General features: G+C 36.8%; 1 protein-coding gene across 1 annotated transcript in view; it reads left to right on the top strand.

The window, feature by feature from the left end:
- The first annotated feature begins 269 nt into the window (after nt 1-269).
- LOC149019485 (Carbohydrate-binding-like fold) overlaps nt 270-27,344 on the top strand; it is a 52,790-nt gene continuing 25,715 nt past the window's right edge. Inside the window, exons 1-15 of the mRNA XM_089153484.1 lie at nt 270-511; nt 703-768; nt 3,250-3,336; nt 6,391-6,447; nt 7,639-7,703; nt 7,786-7,955; nt 8,414-8,475; nt 8,602-8,685; nt 19,087-19,246; nt 19,782-19,897; nt 20,456-20,584; nt 21,880-21,951; nt 22,096-22,191; nt 22,320-22,397; nt 27,144-27,272. Of these exons, the coding sequence (XP_089009610.1) occupies nt 416-511; nt 703-768; nt 3,250-3,336; nt 6,391-6,447; nt 7,639-7,703; nt 7,786-7,955; nt 8,414-8,475; nt 8,602-8,685; nt 19,087-19,246; nt 19,782-19,897; nt 20,456-20,584; nt 21,880-21,951; nt 22,096-22,191; nt 22,320-22,397; nt 27,144-27,272 (1,467 nt within the window). The 5' untranslated portion in view covers nt 270-415. The remainder of the gene's footprint in view (nt 512-702; nt 769-3,249; nt 3,337-6,390; nt 6,448-7,638; nt 7,704-7,785; nt 7,956-8,413; nt 8,476-8,601; nt 8,686-19,086; nt 19,247-19,781; nt 19,898-20,455; nt 20,585-21,879; nt 21,952-22,095; nt 22,192-22,319; nt 22,398-27,143; nt 27,273-27,344) is intronic.

Below are 27,344 nucleotides of genomic sequence, written 5' to 3'. Positions count from 1 at the left end.
ATTTGGTGGGACTTTGTGGAAAAATTGAAAAAAGTAAAAAGTAGGACCCATCACTATCATTTTTCTACAAAATCCTTTCATTTATTTTATTTATCCCTCACCTCATTACACATGGCCCACATGTTTTTTTCCCTACCTCACATTTGCAAACAAACTCAGGAAAAAAAAAAAAAAAAAAAAAAAAAAAAACCACCCAGCGAAACCAATGAGGGAACCCGAACCCTTTCATCTGCATAAAATGACCTATCAGCCCTTCTGTACATATTGTCATTTCTTGATGGTGATCTTCCTCCGGTTCGCTATGAGAATCCTCCCCCAGGCTCGCAGATAGGAGCTGCGTGCTCTCTTCCATTAAATAGTTGCTTCGCTCTCTATTAACAGCAGTCTATTCAAGCTCCGGATTGCAGAAACAAAAATGGCGTCCGGAAATGCTTTGCTATGCTTGTTGATTGCTATTTCAGTAGTTTCAACTGCTGCAGATTCGATTCAAGGTTGCGGAGGATTCGTCGAGGTCAACTCTTTATCTTATCTATCATCGATTTTCTTTAGCTTCCTTAATTTTTGTTTTCCTGTGGAAGTTCAGGTTTTAGTTTCCACTGTCTCCGCTGGTTAACTTGGTTCACATCTCATCTTTGTGGGCTTCTTGTTCGGATGATTGCGTTTTAACTCTTAGCTATGAGTTTGTCATTCCTATTGTTGCAGGCAACTTCATCTTTGATAAAGTCGAGGAAGTCAACTGATCCGAAATTGGACTATTCTCACATCACGGTATGTTGTTTTCCGGACAATCGATCTGTTCCTTTATCGACAATGCACACTGTAGAAGCCCACTTAGTTTCTAGACTCCTATTCCGTTAAAGACAGCTAAAAATGACAACCGGTAAGATTATTAATTCGTAAGTGAATAAGATGGCGAGGTCATGCTGTGCGTTGCTACAGTCGCTTTCCTATCTTCTGGAGGATCCAAGTTTAGTAGTGATCTGTGATTGAAGGAAGATTAATCGATCTCTTTCTGCCCCTCATGGGTTGTTTTCGTTACAATTTCGTTGCAGATATTCTCAAGTTCTTAACCACGTCTTATGATCACTTGTTTGATACGAAGATATTGCAGTTTATTACCTATCCAAAATAAATAGAGGGGGAAAATACTTTTTATCAATGTCTTCCTGTTGTGTGCTGAGCTAGTCCTCGTACAGACGGTACAGTTGTAGCAACTCTGCTAATCTCCAGTTGTTATACTCGGCAAAATCTGCAAAAGGGGGCAGACATTTTCAGGGGACAATATTTTATTGCTGGTAGTGGAGGTGGTGCTAGTGCCTCCCTTTCTCATCCACCACACAGAATGACCTGTTTTCTTGTTCAATCCATCAAATCCTGTATCATAAAATTTGAATCTTTCTGGTTAAGATATCGCTAGTTGGTCCTTGCCCACTGCTTATGTGGTGCTGAAATTGGTAGTTTATGTCTGAATTCCTGCATCTCAGCATTCCTCAATGCAGGCCAATAAGTTTTATTGTCTGATTTGACTTTATTCCTGGTGCATTGATTGTCTGGTCCATGACCTGCTAGGCTATACTTCATTGTTTAAATTGTCCAACAGCACTATACTACCATTGCCATGCTATGCGACCACCTTAGATGAGGAATTCTTACTATTTAATAGGCCTGTGCAAGTTGGTTTTCGCCCTCTGCTTATCATGGTCCATGAGAATGGTCTTTATAGATCTAAAGTACTGCATCTCAGCATTCATGGATTCAGCCCAACAAGTTGGTTTTCGCCCCTGCTTATCCTGGTCCATGAGAATGGTCTTTATAGATCTAAAGTACTGCATCTCAGCATTTATGGATTCAGCCCAACAAGTTGAATTATCTGATTTGACTTTATTCATAGTGCTTTGATTTTCTTGTCAATGATCTACTGGGAAAATTCATCGTTTAATAAATTAAATTATCCACTAAGCTTTCTACAGGACTCCATGATTTTTAAGCAGTAGAGGTATGTGTAGGTTAAAAAGAAGTCACATGCTTTCAATCCAAGTTTTCAATATACTAAGTGGTTGCCACTTTTCTCTTGTTCATTGAAAACATGTAAAATTTGGTTTATCACATGATTGGATATAAAAAGCATTTCCTGTTGCAACCATCAATAAGAAAGCACATAAATTTGGAATATATTGGGGGCTCAGAATGCTATAGGCTTGTGCTTCCTTAGAGGCTCGGATAGTTTACCCACTAAGCATATGCTATCTAAGGAAACTGTTTTTTGGAATATTCATATCTTTCCAATGGCTTTTTTTTTGTTCTTTGTATCCAACAAGATTAGTGGAGGCATAACATTGTTTGTAATCCATAAACATGAATTAGAGGTGCTTCTGGGGTCTTGTGTGATCGGCGTATTCTATTAAAGCTTAAAGGAAAATTTTATAGGACTGTTGTTCAACCAACTATGATGTACAGTGCGGTGCAGAGTGTTGGACTGTTAAAATTAATCATGTAGATAAACTTAATGTAGCAAAAATGAGGATGCTAAGATGGATGTGTGGCAAAACTAAGAAAGATAAGATAATGAATGATCATATTAAAGTTGGTTTGAGAGTTGCTCCCATAAGTGATAAGCTTTGAGAAAGTCATTTGAGGTGTCACGGCTACGTTTAACGGAGAACTATAAATGCTGCTGTATGGAGAAGTGATATAATCTAGATTGAAGGGACTAGAAGAGCTAGGGGTAGACCTAAGATAACCTTAAGAGAAGTGGTGAGAAATGATATGCATAGCTTAGGCCTTGTATCTAGCATGGCCTCAAACAGAACTGATTGGAAGGTAAGAATCCATGTAGCCGACCTCATTTAGTTGGGACAAGGCTTATTGTTGTTGTTTTTATCCTTATACCATAAATCTTCTTTGAGAATTTTTTATTGATTTTCTCAATAATTTTTTTAAAGCTTCGAGCACTAAAATTTTCTCTGTTGACATTTTCATATTGGAGAACTGGGCAAGAAAAGTTTGAAAGGGTTGTGTAAACTTAGATTTCAAGTTGCAAAATAAATTCAATCTCAAAATTCATGTATATTATGTATGTAGTGCCATGAAAAATGTTATAACTGCTTCGATAACATTAGTTCTGCATAACCTGAATATATAAGCAAAACTAGTGATTAGAACTTCTAAAGGTGTTACTTGATGGTTATCAGAGTTCAAACTGTGACTATGTAAAGTAATTATTGCTTCCATGATCTTCCAAATTTGTAGGTTGAACTTCGTACAGTGGATGGATTGGTGAAGGAAAGAACTCAATGTGCTCCAAATGGTTACTACTTCATCCCAGTATATGACAAGGTATTCTTTGCCCTGCATTATTGTCCTCATGTTAGCTGAATTCAGGTGTATTACTATGATCTTTTTTTGATAAGTAAGCCCCCAATGAGAGTTGAACTGGTCGTGGCATGGTCATATGATCAGCTAACTGTTTCAGCATGTCAACTACTTGTGCCAGGAGTCCAGGGTTGGGTTTGGAGTATTAGAGTTATTATTGGTCATTTAATACTAAATTAATTGGTCCCAGTTCAGTTCTAACAGAAATACAATCCTCAATTGGGAGGTGTGAAGTTGTGAACCCAACTAGAATTGAACATCTTTTGTAATAAAGTTGGAAAGATATAAGAGGGAAATGACCAAGGGTTCTCACCCAAGCTTAAGTTAGTATCTTGTCAACCAAACAAAGCATCTCACCAAGCAACCCAACATTTGACAACTATTGGCATGAAGCCGAAATTTCCTTCAACTCTTTAACTAGTTCAAAATGTTTACAGGCAGACCTTTTCTAGAGTGGCTGGGAGGGTCCAAAACTCTCATTGGGACTTCAACCTGCACTCCTATAGTCTTTTACCATTTAACGAACTACATATTTTCAAAGGCACATCTATCGACGGGCTGACTTACAGTTTCAAGGACTTGCACAACCATTAATAGACCATTTACGTTTTCTGGGGTTAACACAACCGTCAATTGGCTGAATCAATGATTGAAATAAAGGAATATTAGTTTTCTGATAGTAGTTGTAACTAACTAGATCTACCAAAAAAAAAGTTGTAACTAACTAGATGATGCGACTTAAATTCTAACATGCATGACTCACTTTGGGTTCAATTTAACATCATCATAAATTTTGAAAATCCTAACCACGACAGGTCAGATGTGCACAACCAGCAGATCAAGGTGTGCGTCTCACATTACTAGTATAATTAGGTTTCCTTGAGTCATTATTACCATTTACCAAAATAGAAACTAAATGTTGTGGATGCTTATGATTTTCCTTGCACTTGTGATTCATATTAACTCAGAAAGGCAGCAAGGATACCACAGATAGCTCAAGGTTACACAAGAAGCATAGATCCTGGAATTATTAAGGAGATGATTCTCAACTTGCAGGTTCGAGTTGATTCTTCTAGACCTTCAGGGTTTTGGAGTTTAGCAGTAACCCCACAGATGACGAGTAAGGCTCTTAAGTTCTTGCTGTATTCGGAGTTAAGGGATAGTGGTTTGGAGGAAATTAGTACTTCTTTTCCTTTTGGGGGTAAGTTGATTGTATGGGAAAGTGATGTAACCAGTCCTTGGGGGTTGAGACTCTCTGTCCTGTCAGGAGCCTAGAACCATTTTATTTTCTTTATTTGGTTGAGTCAAAATTAAGATAATTAAGAGTCTTACTCTTGATGAAAGTCCTAGTTGGAATCTAGTTGCAAGATTCCTTCTAGATCATCCTTATTTTTACTTCGTTATTTTCTTGTGGTCGTAGTTGTCAACTAGTTAATTAGTTTTAGAAGATTTTTTATTTGTGGTCATTAAGTAGATGAGTCCAATTGAGTTTAAGTCCTAGTCTAAGTCTTTCCATGTAAGGCTATTCATAGCCCCACTCTCCTTGTAAAGAATCAGGTTGAAATTGAGTGAAGAATATGGCTTGGAGTCGTAGGAGAGACCACACAGCCTAGGCTAAGAGTTTTCTGCAATTTCAGCAACTCTCTTCATGCTCTTGAAGTGCACAGCTTCCCTAACAAGCAAGTCCCAGCCCCTCCCTACCCTAATCCCTTACCCAGCCTTTGCGCAAGCCTCCTCCCCCTCTTCAAATCCCTCCAACAGCAAGTCCACAACCCCACCCTCTCTTCTCCCCTTGTGGCAGCAGCAAGCCCCCAGTCCCCTTCTCTTTCCCCTTTCTTTCTTTCTTGGCCTGCGACAGCATAGGAACCTAAGAAACCCATTGTGCCCCTTTCTTGGATTGCAGAAATTTCTGAAATTCAGTTTCTTTTCTGTGCGGAATTCCAAGCGATAAAGAAAGAAAAAGAAAAGAAAGAAAGAAGGGAAGAGTGAAAAGAAAGTAAGAAGAAAGAAAAGAAAAGAGAAAAGAAGAAGAAATAAAATAAAGTAAAGAAAGAAAGAGAGGAGAAAGATCTAGGATCATCCCTAACCCTTCCTATCCTAATCGCAAGACCCCTATTCACTTTGCCTAGAAAACCATCTAACACCATCTTTAGCTACATACCAAAACCCCCAGTCATTCCCACCTCATCCCGGGGTGTCCTTGGGCATCCCAAACCTTAATTTATCTCATTCCACCGGCCTATCTTAATTTTGTTAAAACCCTAAAACCATCCCTGACCTCCCATGAATAAAGCTACGTAATACTTTAGCCCATCCAGGATTTTATTAACCTAGATTTACCCTTGATTCCTCCCCAAACTATCCCTTAGGATACCCATAAGTTTCCGTTCCTCCCAAAATGTTCCTAAACCAACCCATAAATAAAATCCTAATCCTTGATAGCCCATTTATTTACTTGTTCTAATTAAAGAGAGGTCCTGGAGGTTAACCTAGACCCTGGGTTACATCAGAAAGTTCTCACAGAAATATGCTGAAGGAAGAGTATGCAACCTAAGGTCTACCAATTTTTCTGTAGTGTAGTGACTAGTGATTGGTAGTTTGGTACATGCTTATAGGTAGGAATTCCTCGTGCAGGACTGTTGCTCTTGCTCCTTTTTCCTTTCATTTTTTATGCTGCAAATGCTTTTGTGGATTCAAGGAGATAGTTTGTGGTATTAGGTCTTTTTAGGGGATAATTTTCAACCTGCTATACCTTGTTTTGCTTTCTTCTGCTGGTCTTTTTCATTTTCCCATACATCAGTAGTCTAGTAAAACATCTTTTGTTGGTGATAGCCTTCTTGTGGTATTTCCTGTTGGAATAAGGCTGAATTTGTTATTGTTGTAATAGAGCATTTTCTGCCATTACTTTTATAGAAACATTCTTGGTATGTGTTTTGTTGTTATGATATTTAGCCCAGTAACGCTGCATTCTTATCTTTTAAATTTCTCATCTCATATTAAGCACCCTCTATCTTGTAGGGTTCTTTTGTAATCAAAATAAAGGGACCAGAAGGATGGTCATGGGACCCTGATAAGGTAATCACATTATTATTATCTTTTAATTAAACATTAATTATATTACACATTTGTGTCATGGCACATGATATTTGCCCTTTGTAAATCTGTTTCTAGTGTACTGAAGTGGGCTCCCTACCTTGTGAAAATTTGTGGAGCTCACTAATGGTCATTCCTGAGATCTGATTATGCATTTCCAGGAGTTGATATAAGGGCATTGGATCTTAGTTGACCTGTAAAAGGAGTGTCCAGTGGACCTGACATAGTTGTAATGCTGGGTTGGGGTTTGGTGAACCAGCCCGTTGCTGCTCTGGTTGAAGTATTGAGCCTCAGCCCTGCAATGAGTAAATTACTGAAATTTCACTATACCACTTTATATTTTTTGTAAATTTTGCTTGGCCATTTTGGGGTAAATGGTCTAAATGGCCAAAATTTTGAGGAAACGTTGCATTTTTTTTTTGGCCGAGATGAACAAAAGGAGGGGAATTTTGGTGGAATGAAGCACTGTTGATTCTGGGTTTCGCTTCCTGTTTTGTCTCATACATGTTAAAATTCCCATGGTTGTCTAGGCATCCATTTGGTGAACACGTTGACAAGCATTGACTAGTGTTGCCTAGGCGGATGTTTACGTTGCCTTGATCGCCTTGTTGGTGTGACCTTGCATCCAGGCCCTCTTAATGTGTTGGTCAACCTAGTTGTTGGGACAACTATGAAATTTATAGAAAATTTGGCAAGTTTTGAACTATGATTAAGCCCATATTTTTGTTGCCTAGGCTACACTTCAGAATACCCACACATTATTTTGGTCTACTCCTCTCAATCTTCTCTATGCTGCATACTGATTTCCCATCATGGGAATTAGACTGAGTAGAATCTCCATAGAAACAGTCCTTAAGATTTTGCATGTAACAGATCTAGACACAGACCTGGGTATGGGAAAGATTTATCACACTAGCCATTGCAATGAAGGGAATTATTTCAGAGTCACTTTATAAAAGAATTATGCTTGCTTGTCAACTCAAGTCACTTAGACTTTAGGTGTCTATTGTCTTGGTAAAATTAAGAAATCATTTACCCTAAAGAAAACCATTCTTTTTCAGAGTTTAGTAACTTTGCTCTTTGTCCTCCTTTTTAATTAAAATTTATTAAGATATGATTGCATTGAAATATGTTCCCTTTCCCTAATTGTGATATATATTATATTCATTGCAGGTTCCTGTTGTCATAGATCAAGATGGTTGCAATGCAAATGCAGATATTAATTTTCGTCTCAAAGGGTTTGTCTTTGGAGGATTTCTTTTCCCATGTACAAAGCAAATGCTAGGTGTTTCATATCACTTACAAAGGTCATGCTTATAGGTTTATGTTATCTGGAAGAGTTGTGGGAGCAGTTGGTGGAGATAGCTGCTCCCTGAAAAATGGTGGGCCTTCCAATGTGAAAGTCGAGCTTTTATCCTTAGAGAATGATCTGGTCGCTTCTGCTTACACATCATCAGTGGGAGGTTACTCGTTTGCAAATATAATTCCAGGTTGTTGTTCAAATTCTTTTCAAATAATCTGATATATTGGATTTCTTGGGGTGGGTGGGTGGGTGGGCTTCTTGGTGTTTCTCTCCTTGAGGGCTCACACGTATAGCTTGGATGAGATTCTCTCCTGGGTTTCAGTAACTGAACACCTTGATACTGCATGTTGTTAGAAGAACAGAGAAAGAAAAAAAATCTCATCCTTCTCCATGGAGCATTTAACTGTTAACTTGTTGCACATATATTCTTATCTGATGATCGATATACAGAAAGATTATATGAAAAAAGTTTGTTCTTGCATTATCAGTCTAGCATGATGTTCTTGGGCAATACAATTATTGAAGATGATGACACTTCTTGTAATTTCTTGGTGTTTTTGATTTGAGTTTTTTTCTGTTGATTTTCTGAAATATTATAGTCAGTGTTTTAACATGTGATCTAACCTTCGCGGTGCATCGTTGCAGGGAAGTACAAATTAAAGGCTTCACATGCAGATTTGAGAGTTGAAGCCAAGGGGTCCTTGGAGGTGTAATACTTATTTTGTGGTTTCTTTTTTCAATATTTATTTTCCTTATGTCCTACTCATTCATCAATCGGATCACCTCATAGATGGAAAGCATGCACTGATGCTGCATTTAAAAAAAAAATGCAGGTTGAGTTGGGATTTGGAAATGGCTTGGTAGATGACATCTTTTATGTCCCTGGTTATGATATTCAAGGGTCTGTTGTTGCTCAGGTAATGTTCTTTAGGTTAATATTCATGTTGAATCCCTTGATATCTAAAAATGCATTAACTTAATATCAGAGTAGTGCTCAATCTTTTGGATCTGTCACTCTGCAGAAATACATCACTTTCAGATATTTTGGGATCAACCTTTTGGAATATTTTACATTGATGGATATTGATAATGAATAGAATGTAACATGGTGGATTACTGGTGCTATCCTAAGGGCAATAAAAGAGAGGAAAGAATAAAAAGCTTCAAATTCTGGTTAATATCGTGCTAGGTATTTGTTATCTATTATTGTTCTTTTTATCGTGAAGAGGGTGGTGATGTAAACCAGATCCAGGACCACCTAATGAGGGCCCAAGGGGTTTACCAGCACCCAACAGCTAATTCCGTCTAAGTATAGGGGTATTTTGGTAATTTTTCTATTTCTGGGTTGAGTTCACTTAGGTCTAGTTGGGTCTAATATGTTAGTGGGACCCTAGATTTATTTTTATTTTTGAATGTGAGTAATTATTTTGCAAGTTATTAAAGAATCCTTGTTAGTGTTGGGTTCTTAAGTTGTGAAGGAGTCCCCTAGTTTTAGTTTGTTTTTTATTGTTGGTTGAGTTCTATTAGGAGTCACAATTCTAGGAATTTTAGTTCATGTAATTTTCTATTTTTGTCACCCAAGTAAGGGTATTTATGTAATAGTATTCTTTCCACTTTATTATAAATTGAGGGCTTGGGATCACACTGATCAATTCAAGATATTCTACCACAATGGTTTCTCAACATGGTATCAGAGCATTAAGTTGATTAGGGAAGAACAAGAACAGAAGGAAAAAAAGAAAAGAGAAAGAAGAAGAGAAGAAGAAATCCACTTGCACCATCACCGTCGCTGCCTTTCCTCTAACGCCAACCCATCACCGTCGCTGTTATTCCTGCACCACCATCACTACTGCTCTTCCTCATCGCAACAACTGAATTGCAGAACCCCATCAAGAACCAGAAACCAGAGAAGCCTTCCACCAGAAAAGCCTTCTGCCGGAACCCAAAACCTTGTTGACAACCAGAGAAGCCTTCCACTAGAATCCTATCGAGAACCAGAGAAGATAACCATTAATTCCTTTTTAGGCATCTTTTTTTGGTTTTTTGCATTCTCAACCTCGACTTTTGGTTTTTACCTTTTAAGCCCTCTTCTAATTTGTAATCACACACTAGTGCCAGAAAAAAAAAGAAAAAAAGAAAAAGAAAAAAGAAACTGATGTTATCCCTTATCCTTTGAATCCCTTGCATCCCTAAATTTATTTGGGTGGTCAGCCTATTTAGTTCTGTGACGTTTCAGTTGTTTCGAAAGAGTAAACACTGAAGAACAACAGGATGTTTTTTTGAAAGTATGGCAATCACCGATGGTACTACTCTTCTAATGGGCTTAGAACATTATCTTACTCTTCCTCTTTTCTTAGTACGGTATTATGTGACGAATTATTTGATTTGGTCTCGATTTGCATACCCGACCTTTGTTGGAAGAGGACTTATTGGTCACATTACATGCACTACAATTAAGCCTGCAGCTACCGACACTTCCCAGGATAAGTAGATTTCGAATGGCTCTCATAATGCCGTTTCTTCTGAATTCCATGAATCCCCCGGGGATATTTATTACTTGATACAACAATGTAGATCTAGAAGGCGACTACAGAGACATATGGCCAGTTGGGGAATGATGCATAGATTTATGAGTTATGGAAGAAGCTTCATGAGACTATCTAAAAGGAACTAACTGTAGCCCAATATTATGTAGAGTTTCAATCTCTTTGGTAGGAGTTGGATCATTATAGGGATTATCACCATACTAATCCAAATGATGTGGTTACATATAAGAAACATAATGACAATTCGTGTCTATGACTTCTTAGTTGGTTTGAATGTGGAGTATGATCAGATCATAGTTCAAGTATTGAGTCGTTCTCCCTTTCTTACAACATAACAGTCTTATGCCCTTTCAGTGTGAGGAAAACCGTCGATTCACCATGCTTCATGCTTTTATTGTGGAGAAATCAGCCTTACAGTCTGTTAGCATCAAATTTGATTCGACAGAGGAAATTGTCGTGTAAGCACTGTCGAAAACCATATCATACGAAGGCCAATTGTTGGAAGCTTTATGGGAAGCCTGCTGATTTTGAATAGAAAAGGGCACAAAGAAGGGGAAAACTGAAGGCTAATCTTTTTGGGACTGTTCCCACCACACCCTCTTTAGAAATTGATTTTTCATAGGAGGAAGTAGCTACTTTGCAACGTATTCTATAGTCTTCTATTGCTGGTGCAACCTCTACTACCCATACAAACTCTTATCTTGCTTCTTCAAGTAAAAGTTTTACAAGCTTCCATGTTTTTATTGTTTCTGCTCCTTGGATCATTCATACAGGAGCCACAAATCATATGATAGGTTCATCCTCATTTTTCTTACATTGTTCTCTTACTTTTAGGAATGATAAATTCGAATTGCTGATGGCTCTTATTCTTCTGTTGCTGGAAACGGGACCATTGGCATTCTCCAACACTTTCATTGTCTGAAGTTTTGCATGTTCCTTCCTTCTCTACTAATTTACTTTCTATCAATAATCTTTTACCTGTTCCTTGCTTCTCTACTTATTTATTTTCTATCGATAATCTTACTCATGACTTGAATTGTAAAGTGAGTAAGTGACCTTTTTTCCATTCTACTGTGCCTTCAAGGATCTGGTAACGGGGAAGGAGATTGAGCGTGATAAACTAGACAATGAATTTTATTTGCTAGAGCCGATTGGAGGATCTACTTCTGCTCTAGCTGCAATTCTCACTAGTTCCATTTCGTAATGTCAAACCTTCATCAGTGGCATCATAGGCTCGGTCACCCCCTCTAGGAACTCTAAAGAAAGTATTTCCTCATTTGGTTTCTTCTTTTAATAAGGACAATTTTTTTTGTGAAGCTTGCATTTTTGCAAAGTAGACTTGTTTTACCCAGTTACCTTCTCTTCATAATAGAAAATTTATTCCTTTTGTGTTAATTTATACTATATGTGTGGGAACCCTGCTGACGTTTGTCTATTACTGGCGATAGATACTTTGTTACCTTTATTGATTGTCATTGTTGTTCTACATGGATATATCTTAAAAAAAAAAAAAAAAAAAGAGGTTTTCTGCTATTTTTGTGATTTTCATAATATGATTAAAATTCAGTTTAATGCCACTATGAAGGTCCTTCGCAGCGACATGGCACGAAGTATATTGATGGTTAATTTCAAAGATATCTCTTTGACTTTAGCATAATATACCAGACCAGTTGTGTTAGTATGACTGCCCATAATGGGATTGCTGAAAGGAAGAACCGACATCTCTTAGGGCCTGTTTGGTTACTTGAGTCTAAAGTTTTCAAAAATCTAGAGATTTCAAATCTATAGAGTCATGATTCATTAAATTAACTGTTTGGTTAACCTGAATCTTTGGAATGAAATCTATAGATTTATCCTAAAAAAACATTTATGGAGTCATGATTCAAATGTTTGATGTTTTTATAATAGGGGTGAAATCTAGAGATTAGATTTCACTTCATACCCATAAATCTACATATTTACGTTTTTAGTGTAAAAAAGGTGAATCCCTAGATTTCATAAATCCAGGATTCACGCAACAAAATGGGTATAGATCTCCCATTTGTGAATCCAGAGACTTTAAATCTTTAGATTCATGTAACCAAACAAGCCCTTAGAGATAGCCCGTTCTATTATGATTGCTATGAATGTCCCTGATCAATAGTGGAGTCGTGGACTGATGCTATATTCACTGTCTCTTACCTTATGAATAGGATGCTCAGTAGGATACTTGGATTTAAATGTCCTAATAAGATTTTTTAGGGAGATTCTTCCTTTGTTGCCCCCCCAAAGGTTTTTGGTCGTGTGTGATGCCAGAATCACAACCCACCATAGTAAGCTGGCTCTCGTAGCCTATGCTGAATGTTTTTTGGGTATTCTGCTGCTTAGAAAGGGTATAAATGTTATCATCTTTTAGGAAAACATTGTGTCCATGGATGTAATTTTTAATAAGTCTTGCCCTTACTATACACCTCTCCAGTGGGAGAGTCTTAGAGGAGAAGTCTTCTTCCTTCCTCCCACACATAGAGACACACCACCACAACATAACTTAGGAACTCAGGAAGAGTTTGATTATGGGGAGACTTCGACAAGTATATTGAAGGACTCTAATTCTCCTCCTCCATGGAGGTACAGACTTATCAGAGGTAGAATTACAATTGGCCAAAGCAGGTGAAGAAAGATGACATATTACCATTTCAATCTCTTGCTCTAGAATCATATTCTACTGTTCCCTTTGAGGTATCTTCTTCTAATCTTCCTATTGTTGTTAGAACTTGTACTCAACATCCCATAGCTAAATATATGTTTCTTATGACTCTTTGTCTGACTCTTACTGGATTTTTATTTCCTCTTTATCATCTACTTCTGTTCCTAAAAGTTGGCAGGAAGCCTATGCTGATAAGAGATGGAAGGCAACTATGGTAAAAGAAATGCTGACAATGAAGAAAAATGACATTTGGAGTTAGTTACATGTCCTAAAAAAAAAACAAAAAACCTATGGACTATAAATGAGTGTTTGTGGTTAAAAAAATACAATAGACTAGTTGCAAAGGGTTTTACCCAGGCCTATGAGATTGATTATTAAGAGACTTTTGCAGTTGTTGCAAAATTGAATGCTGTCAGAGTTCTGTTATCTGTGGTTGTGAACAAAGACTAAAACCTGCAACAACTAGATGTAACGAATGCCTTATTGTATGGGGAGTTGGAGGAGTATGTTTATATAAAGATCCACATGGTTTTTTGATGACAATACTGTAAGGAAAGTTTTTTAGTTGAAGAGGTCAATTTATGTGTTGAATCAGTCTCTTAGATGCTGGTTTAGACGCCTTTAAAAGGCAATGACTTCTATTGGGTACAAGCAAATTAATGCTGATCATACATTGTTTGTCAAGAAGTCAGGTATCAATATCACACTTATTATTGTTTATGTGGAGGATATTGTCATCACAAAGGATAATGGTGACGAAATACAAAGATTAAAGGACTTTCTTAGTAAAGAGTTTGAGATTAAAGATCTAGGGAAGTTATAGACTTACAGTACTTCCTAGGAATTAAGGTGGCCCAATCAAAGAAGGGTATGTACCTATTCCAGAGGAATCATGTTCTAGATTTATTATCAGAAGTGGGATGTTGGGGTGTAAAGCAATTGATACCCCTATTGAGGCTAGAGCTAAACTTAAAGAGAAAGAGAGAGAACTAGTGGATAAAGGAATATATTAAAGGCTGGTAGGGAAGCTTATTTACTTGTCCTACACCAGGCTAAACATTGTTTATGCTGTAGGAATAGTAAGCCAGTTCATGCATGATCCTCATTCAACTCATATTATCAGAATACTGCAATACTTCAAAGGAACTCTTGGAAAAGGTATACTTTTGTCCCCCACTGATAATCTAAGGGTAGAAGCTTACACTGATGCAGACTGGGTTGGGCCTCCTAACAGGAAGTCAATTTCATGTTATTGTACCTTTGTTGGAGCCTAATCTAGTTACTTGGAAGAGTAAGAAACAAAATATGGTAGTTTTATTCAGTACAAAAGTTGAATGCAGAGCTATGGTTCATGGAGTTTGTGGGCTGCTACAATTAAAATGTCTACTAGAAGATATTGGAATTCAAGTTTCAAACCCTGTGATGTTGTATTGTGATAACAAGGCAGCCATTAGTATTGCCAGTAATCTTGTGTAACATGATTGAATTAAGCACATTGAAATAGATCTTTTGTCAAAGGAAAGCTGGAAGAAGAGCTGATCTGCATTTCTTCTATGAGATTTGAAGACTAAGTGATAGATATTTTCACTAAGGGTTTAAAGGCAAGAGATTTCTTTTCTATTTTAGGCAAGTTGGGTATAACTAACATCAACTGCAGGGAGAGTATACCCCAACTTAGTGAAAATAAAAGAAATATCTAAGTTAGTTGCACATAATATTTTAGTCCAATTATGGAAATTTTAGTTTATGTAATCTTCTATTTTTTGTTACCCAAATAAGGGTATTTATGTAATAACATTCTTTCCACTTTATTATATATTGAGGGCTTGAGATCACACCACGGTTGTCAAGGTGGCAAGGCGACCAAAGCGGTTGGGGATCTGCCTAGGTGATTAGGCAACAAAGTGGCGCATAGGCGGCAATAAGGAGATAAAAGCAGTTGGGGAATTTTTTTTTCAATACAACTACTTTTAAACTACTTTTTAATACAATTACTTTCTATAATAAGCTAAATAATCATTTCAGTAATCACATTCATTAAAAAGAAAAAGATCTCAATATCTCATTATTCCGATTTCCAAGTCATTGTCCATTTAATGATTCATTGATTTTTAATGTTGTGTATGGCTCATGCTTCACATTTTGTTGCCGATGGATATGGGTGAATAGGCAAGGATCTGGGGAGGCCGCCCTAGCAAGGGTTTGAGGCAGCACCCCCAGAGCCTATAGAGGGCTTATGTCACTTTGGGCCTTGAAGTTCCTTTGCAAGTTGGGCCTCAACTCCGAAATGACTAACTATTTAATTTATATACGGTTTTGTAAAATAAAATTTTATTTAAAAAAATAAAATTAAGAAAAAATATTATTTACAAAATGTAAAAAAAGTGGCTGCTTTAGTGTCTAGGCAGCAATAAGGCGCGTAAGTGGTAGTGCTTATTGCTTAGGTGAAAAAGCGGTAAAAAAAAGCACGTCAATTAAGCAGTTCAAAACAAGGCGGTTGAAAAGCCGCCTTGCTGCTTAGGCGGACTCTTTGACAACCATGGATCACGTTGAACAATTCAAGCTATTCTGCCACAATTGTTTCTCAATACTTAGAAGGGTTCCATATTTACACTTAGTTTCCAAATTGAATCCTTCTAGCGTGAGATATAATAGAACCTTGTTTGAGTTAGAGTCTTTTGTCAAGTAAGAGTCTTATTTAGAATTGGTTTGCAACTTAGAGTCCTAGTTTGTTTTTCTTTTCAAAAGTTGCGTCCTTCTATCTTTTCTTTCATGTAGGTTATCTGGATTGTAAAAAATCAGATATGAATTATTGAATAAAGCTAAGAATTGAAGGAAGAGCAGTTGAATTGTGGGCTCCCTTGGAGGGTAGCCTGTGGCTGGTTTGTGAGACTGAGTTTGATGAAGATCTTTTACTTCCCTTCCCTTACAAGTAAGTATTTGCATTCCCAATCCCATCCCTAGCCTCCTCTCTTCTTCCCCCATCCATTGTACCCTTCTTCTTCTTCTTCTTCCTTTTTTTATTTATTTATTTTTTTTATTTTTTTTTATAATATTTATTTATTTATTTTTATATATAATTTTATTTTATTTTTTTTTAATTTTTTTAATTTTTTTTTATAAATTTTCTTGAATTTTTGGACTTCTATAGAGCATGGAAAAAAAATCGATCGATATGGTCGAAATATCGATCGATATGTCTGCATTTTTTGAATTCGAAACGAAATGTAGTAGTAGAAACAGAAAGTATCCATATTGTTTTGTATCGACCGATATATACGAGTCGAAATATCGGCCCGATACCACATCGGGCTGAAATGTTACCTGCGCAGCTTATAAAGTGTCCAAACCGAGCCGCTTTCGACCTATTGACGCTATTTCGACCTACCGAGCGATATTGCCCTTTGCATTTCGACCTCCTTTGGAAATTTTTGCTGATTTCTCTTGCTTTCATCCCCTTCTACACCTAATTTCTAGTATTCCATTTCTTTTAAACACTTGATTTGCTCCTCCATTTGTGCATTTTCTCAAATCTTGCAAGGTGAGTAGTCAACTTCCTCATTTTTTGATTTTTGTTTCATTTGTGCCTTAAATCATGTTAGATTGCTTCAAATTTATGTATGTTTACTTTAGAGTGTTGATTTATGAATTTGTGCTGTCAAAATTATTTTTGATTCTTCCTACTATTTTTTTATTTTTTTGTTATTAAAAATTATTTACTAAATTATGTATATTGCTAAAAATGTATATGTATAGTACATGTATAAGCTTCAAATGAATGTATGTGAGAGTTGAGACATCATATTGCTGTGATGGTGTTGAATTAGTTTTTTTCTTCTGTTAATTATGTAATTTTACTGTATTTAATATATATTTAAATAATTAAAAAAATATTTAAATATTAAAAAAATAATTAATTTCTGTTTTAAATTTTAAAATAGCGGAGTATTAGTGGAAGCATGTATGCAATTTTTGGAGCATGTTGTGGATATTTTTAAGATAGTTTGTGTGTATTTTATATATTTTAAAATTATTTATATATGGACCATATGGTGTCCCTCCTGGCTATCAGATTTAGGGTTAGGCCAGTCAGCCACTAGTGGAGCCTTATGGTTATGGAGCAGCCTATGGAGCTTATGGTGTCCCTCCCACTGTCGATTATTGGAGTTAGCCACTGGGACCTTATCAATATCCTTATCCTTCTCCTAGTCCTGAGAGCCAGGGTGCTCTTTCATTTGTTGAGAAGATCTTCCACACTATTCCACAGCCACAAGGCCCACCACCACCAGTTCCTTTGGAGATTCACAACTTCCCACCGTCAGGAAATCTTATGCATGTGGATGAGGCCACGTACAGAGATTCAGTTGTTGACTATGTCCAAAACTATATGGGGCAAACATCATGGGAGTTGTATTGTCATTTGTATGGTGTGCAGACGGAAGAGGGAGACCTTGAGGCTTGAATAGAATAGACTTGTAACTTACTAACTTGTAAGTAATAACATTTCCGCTTCTTCTCTGATTCATCATGTACTATATACTTGGAATGTTGGATACTTGGATGTTACATTTTCAGTAGTTTTTTAGTAAACTAGTAGTTCTATAGTGTTTATTATGCTTGAAATAGGTAGTATGCAAAAATCCAAATCAATTTGAGTGCATTTGAGGCTCGAAATTGACTTTTCAAGAGTCAGATAAAAAGTATCCAGTTTCGGTCGAAATTTTGACCGAAACATGGAAATTTCGACCTTTTTCAAGGTCGAAATTACCATATTGATTGAAATTTTTTCCTTGCTCTAGAGACCTATTTCAAGGTCAGATCTACACCAATCTAACCGTTAGATCTGTCCCAAACTTTAGGAATTTCATCCCCCAATCCCTAGTGATCTTAGATCCCAATTGACCCATCCTGTCTGTCTTATTTCAAGATACAATTATTTTCTTGAATTTTCTTACTTCCCAAGACCTTGAAAACAAGAACCTTAATATCTTTTAATTTAGCCAACCTGGGGATTATATCCCTATATTGTTATCTGCATTCCCCAAGTTTCAGCCCATTTTGACACCTATAAGCCAAAGCTTCTATCTAAAGGAATTCCTCCCATTCTCATAATCTCCAATGGGATGTGTTATGTATCCTTAGGATCCTAATTATCATCTTAGAGCATATCCTATTTGATCTCAAAGCATTGACCTAACCTTTACCCTAGGAAATTATCCCGTCACAAGGCTCACAACCCATACCATAAAAGGACCCCATATCCCCTGAATTCCCGAAACCCTAAAAACCCTAATAAAATTTCAAAACCATATAAAAAAGTCAATTCTGAAATTACAATTGCAGCAAGGTTTCAAACCCTTAAACATAAAACCTTTGACCCCTAAGACTAGCCGAATCTACCCTAACCCTGGATTAATATTTGAAACCCTAAATCTACCCAAACCCCTCCACCAAAGGTAATTTCAGTCCTAAAAGATTGCTGATTCTAAGGGAAGAGGATCCTGGATTGAGCTTGATCTAGTGCAATATTCCAACAACTAAACCTTAGAATCTGGTCTTCATCAGGTGGCTATTAGTACAAAGGTAAGGTCGCTCCATTGGCACCTAGTGGTTGAGGGTTTGTGTCTAGAAACATGTTCTCTGCAAAGCAAGGTGGTAAGGATTGTGACCCTCCCCAGATTATGCGTAGCACGATGGTAAGACTACATGCATTATGACTGTTCCCGGGCACCAAAGTGGTTGGATCCTCATGCACCGGTAATTGTTCTTATTTTCATGAGATCTTCAGTTTAAGTGATAATACTTCTGAAACAGAGCTAATGATACGACAAGTAAAATTTAATGTTAATTGTTAAGCCATGCATGTATGTAGTCGATTATGGACTTAAATTCCCAGTTCTGAGTGATTGCATAGAAAAAAATGATACAGGAAATATGTAGAAAAACATATAAGAACTATGATGCTTTAGGTTATCTCAATATCTTGATTGATTTGTGCTAGTTTCTGGAAACGTTGTCAAGCATGCCATGGTACCATATGCTTTTCTGATTTAGCTAATGGAACCTTTATATTTCTTTTCTTGTAGGGCAATCCAATTCTAGGAGTTCACATTTATTTATACTCGAACGATGTGTTGGACGTGTATTGTCCCCAAGGTCCTGGAGATGCCCCTAGTCAAAAGAAAGCTCTCTGTCATGCTATATCTGATGCTGATGGGAAGTTCTCATTTGAATCAATACCATGTGGTATTTCTCTATCTGTCTATAGGTTCACCTTCTGTGCCCCCTGCTCTTTCTTTTTTGTATGTTTAATCTCCCTTTTCTGTGCAGTAGTTCACCTTGGTGTATCTTGCTATTTCTATTTTTCTTTGATCATGAACACTGCAATATTGTTGTGTTGTGCCTACCGTAGATTTTATCAACTACTACAGCATATCCTTCTGGCAACCCCTTCAAGACCATTGTGTCGTTGTCTTGGTCTTTATTTTTCTGCCGTTGGGGTCTTATGTTTGACTAGAGGGTGAAAACTATTTCTTGGTGGGGTTTTCCTTAATTAATCATTAAGATGGAGAAACCTGACATGTAAGAAATGTGCTTTGCTAGATAGAGAGGAGTATGCGTTTCTAATTTTCGACTTAAATGGATTCTGCTGGATATCAGTTTTGGGCATTGTTGGTGGATATCCTGTTGGGTGCCATGTGACTGCGTTCTTTCTTTTTCTTAGCAATTGTGATTTTCATATGTTTGGAATTGGTGCTTAGTTGCTGTGGCATGGTTGCAGGGGCTTATGAACTTTTGCCTTTTTACAAGGGTGAGAACACTGTATTTGATGTTTCACCCTCTTCAGCGTTGGTTTCTGTTGGGCATAATCATGTTACTGTCCCAGAAAAATTTCAGGTATGATTCCTTGTTGATTATGTCAGAATTGGTTGGTGCTTTTGTTGTCTTTATACTGTATTTGATGCTTCACCTCTTCGGTGGTGAAGATTTGGGTTAGGTAGGCAACTCTGTTCTTCATTATAAGAAAAGAAAAACAGTTTGCATGATGGAGTTTGTATTGTTGGTGGTTGTGTATGGCTTGGTTACTTAAAAAATTTGAAAATGGAGGTGTAGATTATTGAACTTGGGGTATATAATATACATTTTTTTTGGGTTCTGATTTTTTTTCTTCCTTAGAGCAAATTACATATAGACCCCCTGCATTTGCAATCAATTACGTCTACTACTGGAAAAAAAAATCAATTACAAACCCACCCGCCCTGTTAAGGATTAAAGTTAAATGATGGTGTCATCCTTAACAGTAGGGATGCGTTTGTAATTGTCTTTTTTTATCAGGGGTAGCAATTGTAATTTATTGCAAATCCAAGAGGTCTATATGTGATCTGTTCTTTTGCTTAAGTCGTTTAATGCTGTATATATATTGGCTGCTGTAAATTGGTTAATCTTTTGTGCCAGGTTACTGGATTTTCTGTTGGTGGTCGTGTAATTGATGGAAATGGTTTGGGAGTGGATGGTGTGAAAATAATTGTTGATGGTGTTGAAAGGTCTTTGACAGACAAGAATGGATACTACAAGCTTGACCAGGTACGGCTGTGTGCAAGTCAGCTATTACATCAGCTTATATGTTTGTTACTATGTATTTGTTTTGATGGGTATTCTATTCAAAAGGGGAAGAGTGAGAACTTGGAGGCTTGAACCTGAGATCTCCTAGTAGGATGACTTTTACCCCCACACTGTACGAACAGCTCTAGGTTGTTCTCTTGTTATTGCATACTTATTTGTTGATTTTAGTGGAGTTATTCTTCCCTTGTCCATTGTCGGATGTAAGTTAATTCTTAGAAAGTCAATTGTCAGTCTTCTTATATCCTTGATCTTTCTGGGTCAAATAATTTCAGCTGATGACTTTATTGTTTGGCTTTCTAATGTTAATGTCGCTGATAACCACCTATTATCTCATGGATCTAGTAAGAGTGGACTCAGTTATCCTGGTTAAAGCTGAAGATAATTGATTCTTTAAAAGAGTAATTAGTCTTGGAAAATCTCACTGAGGGAAAGTGGATAATTTTCTAACTGCACTTTTTAAATTGTACAAGATAAGTGTCCCACATTTTGAAGTTTTTGCTGCACATCATTATCTTTTCATTAGTTTTTAAAGATAACAAATCTGAAGTGCACCAACACTCTGTATTATTGTGATGAAAAATTTGCTTTTCTGAGTGTTTTACTTCTTGGGAAGAAAGCAAAAACTTTTGTGCTGCTCATTGCTTGAAAGTCATTGCCCCTGATATGTTTTAGACTTTTATCATAGAGCTGTCATTGCAAAGTTTGTACATGGACCAGAGCCATTTTCTTCCCCTTTTCTAATTTATGATGAAAATCCAGTTTATGCTCATGACTTATTTGGCCGCAACAGTTTTCATTGAACTGGTCTTGGGCTTTGGTAATACAATTGTTAACATTGTGGTCTGTCTGGAACAGGGTTATTTTCATTTACTTTCTGAGTGAGGTCTTGCTATCATGGTTTTAGGTATTGGTTTTGTATCAGCATATTGGCATTGTCTGATCACAATGCCAATACTATACCAAGTACCAATATGGATTGGGATGAATTGAGCAAAAGGCAGTTCAGTTTTAAAGTGGCGTCCTGGGCAGGCCTGTATCCAGCCAATCCGTATCAGTATCGTATTGGTATGGTCTGGAAAAGATATGGACACCAATACTGATATCTAATTATCTATGACCTTGCTTTCTATAGATGAGCCATGTGGATTGAAAATAATTAATCTTATGTGTGAATAAACTTCTTGTTGTAATGAAGTCAATTTAATATTTATGTTCTTGTCAACTTGCCTTACAAAATTTACATATGAGGTGTCCAGGTTACATCTAAGCGCTACTTGATTTCGGCAAAGAAGGAACATTACAAGTTCAGCAACTTGGAGAATTTTTTGGTAAACATAACAATTTAAATTCTTCAGTAGTTTTGGGATTAAAAAAACCACCCCTTAGTATGTCCTTTATGTTGTAGTTTGTCAACTGGTATCAATGGCTATCATAATTCTTTGACTTACTCTGATCTTCCTTTCGAATGGTAGGTGCTGCCTAATATGGCTTCAATTGGAGATATTAGAGCACTTAAATATGACATCTGCGGTGTTGTTAGGATGGTAGATAGAGGTCATGAGGCGAAGGTGATTTCATTGATTCTCATGCCTGTACTACTTTATGTAACATGTTATTCAGCGATACAGTGGTTAGATTGTGCTCTGTACTAGTTACATATCATACTGATTACCAGTCGATTATTTTTGAGTTCCAGGTAGCCTTGACACATGGTCCAGAGAATGTTAAACCTCAAATGAAACAAACGGATGAGAACGGAAAATTCTGCTTTGAGGTATGTTAGCTTACAATTTATGAAACTGTATTAAGTTAGGATATTCTATTTGGCTATTAATTTCCAATTTGCTATACCGCTGTTTTTATAAAACACAAATTGTGGTTAAACGACTGCTTTAAATTGTGATCCTTCGAATAGAAAGTGAAGGGAATCCACTAATTATTTTGTCAGAACAAATAGCCTAATTAAATAGTAATTTTCATGTTTAACCTGGTAATTCTCTTTGATTTACACTCATACGATGCAAATTCTTTCTAATCAGAGGTTTTAAGGGAAAATATTGTATGATAAGCTCACAGTCGTCATTTTCCAATCAGTGCAGCAACCATTTGAGGTTCAACTTTTTAGTTGTTTTGCCCTGTATCAATTTGTCCATCAGTCCATGAGAAAGAGAGAATTATCCTCTAGCAGATATGCTTATGATAGTCTGTTAAAACATAAGTTGGATTTCCAACTTTGGAACTGTTTCATAGTTTTATGTTCAAAACAAAAGGTCCTAGAGTATTGAAGAAGTAGGGTATCATGGCTCTAATGTTCATCAGTAAATGCTTGCATATGTTATGTGACATGTGTAATGAGCTGCTGATGAAATTCAAGGTGAAGGCCTAAGATATTAGCTGTTCTGACTCTTCGATCGTCAAAATTGTTTCATTTTGTATCACAGAATATAAATTCATAAAGACTAAAGCGTAGTTGTCTAGGTGATCATGGGTGTCCGAGGGGCAAAATATAAAAAGTAACCCTGACAAGGCTTTGCCTATGTGACCAAGTTGCCCTACCAGCAATGGTCGCCCATGCAGTGCCTTGCCAAATGGCAACTATGGGATAAAGACAACTTAGTTTCAGAGCAGGTTTTTCCAATTAACGATAATTTAAATGAATTTGTATTAGTTGTAAGCATTTTATTGTCAATGTGTCATTCCCAGGTGGATTTAGGTGGTTGTTACCGTCAGGTATTCTGAAATTTTCATTTTTCTAATTCTGAGTTTTTTTTTTTAACCCAAGTCTAGCTAAAAAAAGAAGAGCCGAAAATTTGCATTTGGTTTGATATTCAAAAAAATACTTTCATTTGGAGCAATTTTGGGTGCATCTGCATAGACAGCAAATGGGGTTTGACTGGAACCCAACTCCTTCAATGTAAATCATATATGATCAGTCTTGAAGTTGTTGGGAAACTGACATTGTCTCTACATAATACAAAAAGTCTCATGTAAAAATTAAAATCATTTTACCGGTAAAATTTCTTAGGAAACAAGAAAATTTCTCTAAATAGAGAGCAGCTTAATTACTCATAGATATGATCATATTCTTTAAGAACTATTTAACCAAATGTGAAACGCATCGTAGTCATAGCAGTGATCAAATCCGTGACAGCATAGACCAACTGAATGTTCTCCCCCCCCCGCGAAACTTCTAATGCTTTGTTCTTCAATTCTTCTGTCTTCGAGTCCTTTGTTGATTTTCAATGACTTTGTTGACTTGATATTGATTTTTGATGACTTTAGGTAGCCGAACCCATTTAATTGGGACAAGGCTTGTTGTTGTTGTTACTGATGATGACTTTAGGTGACTTAAGGTTGATTTTGATGAGTCCATGTGGATCAATGTTGATTGTTGATAGTTTTTTGGATAAAAGATTTTTGATGACTTGATGTGGCTTAATGTTGATTTTTGATGATATGATGTATAGGGTGTTGTTCACATACTAAACAATCTTAGAAAAGAGGGGAAATAAAAAATAACACTTCATTGCCTGCAGTGTCTTGTTGCCAAGTAAGTGCCTGGACAGTCATTCCACCATCTTAACAACTACGGTTGTATGCCGTGTTTGTAATGCTTGTGACATATACTGGGTGCAAAGGGTGCACATGTTCGATTGCATGTGCATTTCTCTTTCTGCTTTTTTTAAGGCTGACGTGGAATGAAGAAAGAGAAAAAAGCAAAAAAGGAAAAAGACAAGGGAAGTACTGGTGGCAGGCAGTAAGGCCTTAGTGTAGTCGGCAATTGATTCTTGCTAAATATTGCTTCTGATGTGCATACTCTGTGTCATGGGATGCTTTGCTTAGGTCCCCAATTTTTTTCCTCTTCTCTTCATATTTCTTTTTGGAATGAATACAGTTATTAGTTGAAAACCATAAGCACAAAAAGATGGGTTCTGCATGTGAGTGTATGGTAGTCTAAACTAAAAGTCGAGTATGTTTAGTTTAAAATAATATCCAAGTTTTGTTCTATGTGGCGGTTAAGGTGCTTGGGCTCCATCTTGCAGTATTAGGTTTGAGTGATGTTCCTTCTATCTTCAAATTAATAATATTAAGAGTATTTTACGTGCACCCCCTCAAAAAAACTCGATTTTATGTTTAGATCCTCCAAAGCTGATGCTGTTAAAGATATGTTAAGGGTCATTATGAAATAACCATTCTACCCTTACTAGTAAAGGGAAATAATGAAATTACAAAGATGCCATGTTGTCTTCTTCCTGTTTTGCCTCCCAGCTCAAGGGAGAAGACCTTAGGCCTCCCCTGCTGCAACTGGCCGTATCCCCTTGAGACGGTTATTCTCCATTGCCGGCAGAGGTCAGTCTGATCATTTCCTTTCATATTGATGTAGCTTCAATTGAATGAGGGCCTATTCTTCCAAGATCTTATCAAAATCAACCTTGGCTTGACGTTTACATTAGGGTTTTCTGTTTCTAGGGTTTGGCTTGTCAGAATGGGCTGAAACTTAAATAGGAAGTAGATGACACTATAGGGACATGATCCTCCAAGTTTGGTTGGGTTTGGATGGCTAAATTGAAAGATATGGGATGTGTTGCTTTTAGGGTTTAGGAAGTCCAAAAATTTCAAAATATAAATAGGAACAGGTGAGAAGGAATGTGGATGGGGTATGCTGGCTGCCACTTACATGGATGTAGGATCCTTGCCTTGAACTGTAATGAAGGTTGAATCAACAGCCGTAGAGGAGACCTTGCTCGGCTCCAAGCGGCCTTAATCTCATGTACTTAAAGGTTCCTTACCATTGCTGAGAAAACTATTCTCGATGGAACAGCAAAGCAAAACATGCCTGAGCTTAAAAACTGAATTTTATTAATATGAATTTATAGAACTATCGCTGCGTAGGGCTTATTTATAGCCTTATAATTGTATTCCTACTTGTACTTGAAATAGAATTCTAATAATGGGACTAATTAAGTAAGCTGTATCAGCCTTGATAAGGATTATTTTATCAATGTGCATAACTCTTGATAGACCTTTTCTTAACAAGTGTTAATTAGGTTACATGTATCAGTCCTCTTATGCATTATTTAATTAATGTGCATGACTCTCAGTAGACCTGACGTCATTTGAACAAAATAAATAACCTCTGTTCGTACTTGGCCTAGATAATAGATATTAAACTTTTGGGCCAATAGAGTAGTCGCCCATGACCGCATAAACATATTGTTGTGAGAGGGACAATGCCCCTAGCTATGCAAGAACCGAGAGGTGTTAAATCCCTGTACCAGTTGTCTAGTCATTGATTGAGTTCTTCTTTCATTTATTTTTAACTAAAATATTTTTCTATTTGGCTAAGTCTAGTTTCCTATCTATTTTCATTCTTGCATTTCTTTTCCTATTGAGAGTAGGATAGCCTCAGAGTGTAAACTATAAATTCCCAATTGGGGGCCATGATAAAGTAGAGTTCTCTGAACATTTTACTAATCTCACAACATGGTATCAGAGCTATAGGCTCAACCTCTGATCATCTCTATGGAAAGAAAACAAAAATAGTAAAAAATTCACATTCAGTGGTAAAGATTCTCTAAGCTGCCACAAGTCTTCACTAGAAGATCCTAAAAATCTCCCACATGGCAGATCAGATGGAGCCCAGAGTTTGTGAACGGGTTGACCCATAGGTCTAGCTGACATGTAAGTTTCAACTCAGTCATAATTTTCCATGTGGCACCATAGAGGTTTCGAGAATCCAGGAATTTGATAGAGTGCACAGCGCTTGTTGGACAACTGTAGGCATGCATGCCAATATGTGGGTGTGTTTGATTAATTGAACTCTGAAATTTGATAAATGGCCAATGCGAATGATATCCTCTTTATCCACCGGTTGGATTTCAGGTATCTTTTGTTGGTGTTGCTGTAAGCTTCCTAGGGATTTAAAGTTGTGAGGAAAAAAATTTAAAGAAAAAAATAGAAAAATAATATGTATATAACTGATTCAGGATACCCACATGGACAGCCAATGGGCCCAGTTAACTGCTAATCTGAAGTGATCAATGTATGATATGACAATGGTGGAGAGGTTGATCCAGATGATCTGCTGCAAACCTTTGTAATATGACCCTACTTTGGTGTACCTGGTTATGATTTATGAATGATCAAACCAACCATTTGTGGAAGTTGTTGACTGTTCTAATAATGGTTTTGATTGGTCCTATGTGGCTTTCCAGAAAGTTAAATAGTATGCTTACTTTTGATCTGATGTACTTGTACAAATATAAATTAACTGTCATAGTAATTGGTCCTCATTAGCATTAGCATTCACATCAGTCTAAAAGGAATTTAGAGACGGTGTCAATTTCTGTTGAATTATGTTCATCTCCATAGTGGAGCTATTGAATGCCAGTCGAAGTGTTTGGTTTTTCATTTATTAGACTTTTGTTCATAGCTCTTTTCTGCCGTCAACCCTTGATACTGTCTGTATATGTTTCTAACTCTTGTTCACGTCATCGTTGTTTGAATCTGTATGAATCAGGTTCCACCTGGTGACTACCGTTTATCTGCCTTGGCAGCTTCGCCCGAGAGTTCTTCTGGACTTCTTTTCTTGCCTCCTTATGTTGATGTTGTGGTCAACAGTCCATTACTGAATGTTGAATTTTCTCAGGTAAAATTTAGCAGCTCATTTATATTTTTTTTTGAAGTTTGTTTTTGTATTTCATCTCAAATGTTTCTTTCT

Source organism: Hakea prostrata, chromosome 4 (genome assembly GCF_041222555.1).
Source record: "Hakea prostrata isolate BN-2017 chromosome 4, UWA_Hpros_2, whole genome shotgun sequence".
Classification (NCBI taxonomy): Eukaryota; Viridiplantae; Streptophyta; class Magnoliopsida; order Proteales; family Proteaceae; genus Hakea; species Hakea prostrata.
Note: the sequence above shows the minus strand (reverse complement) of the source record. Positions and strands in the feature narration are given on the sequence as shown.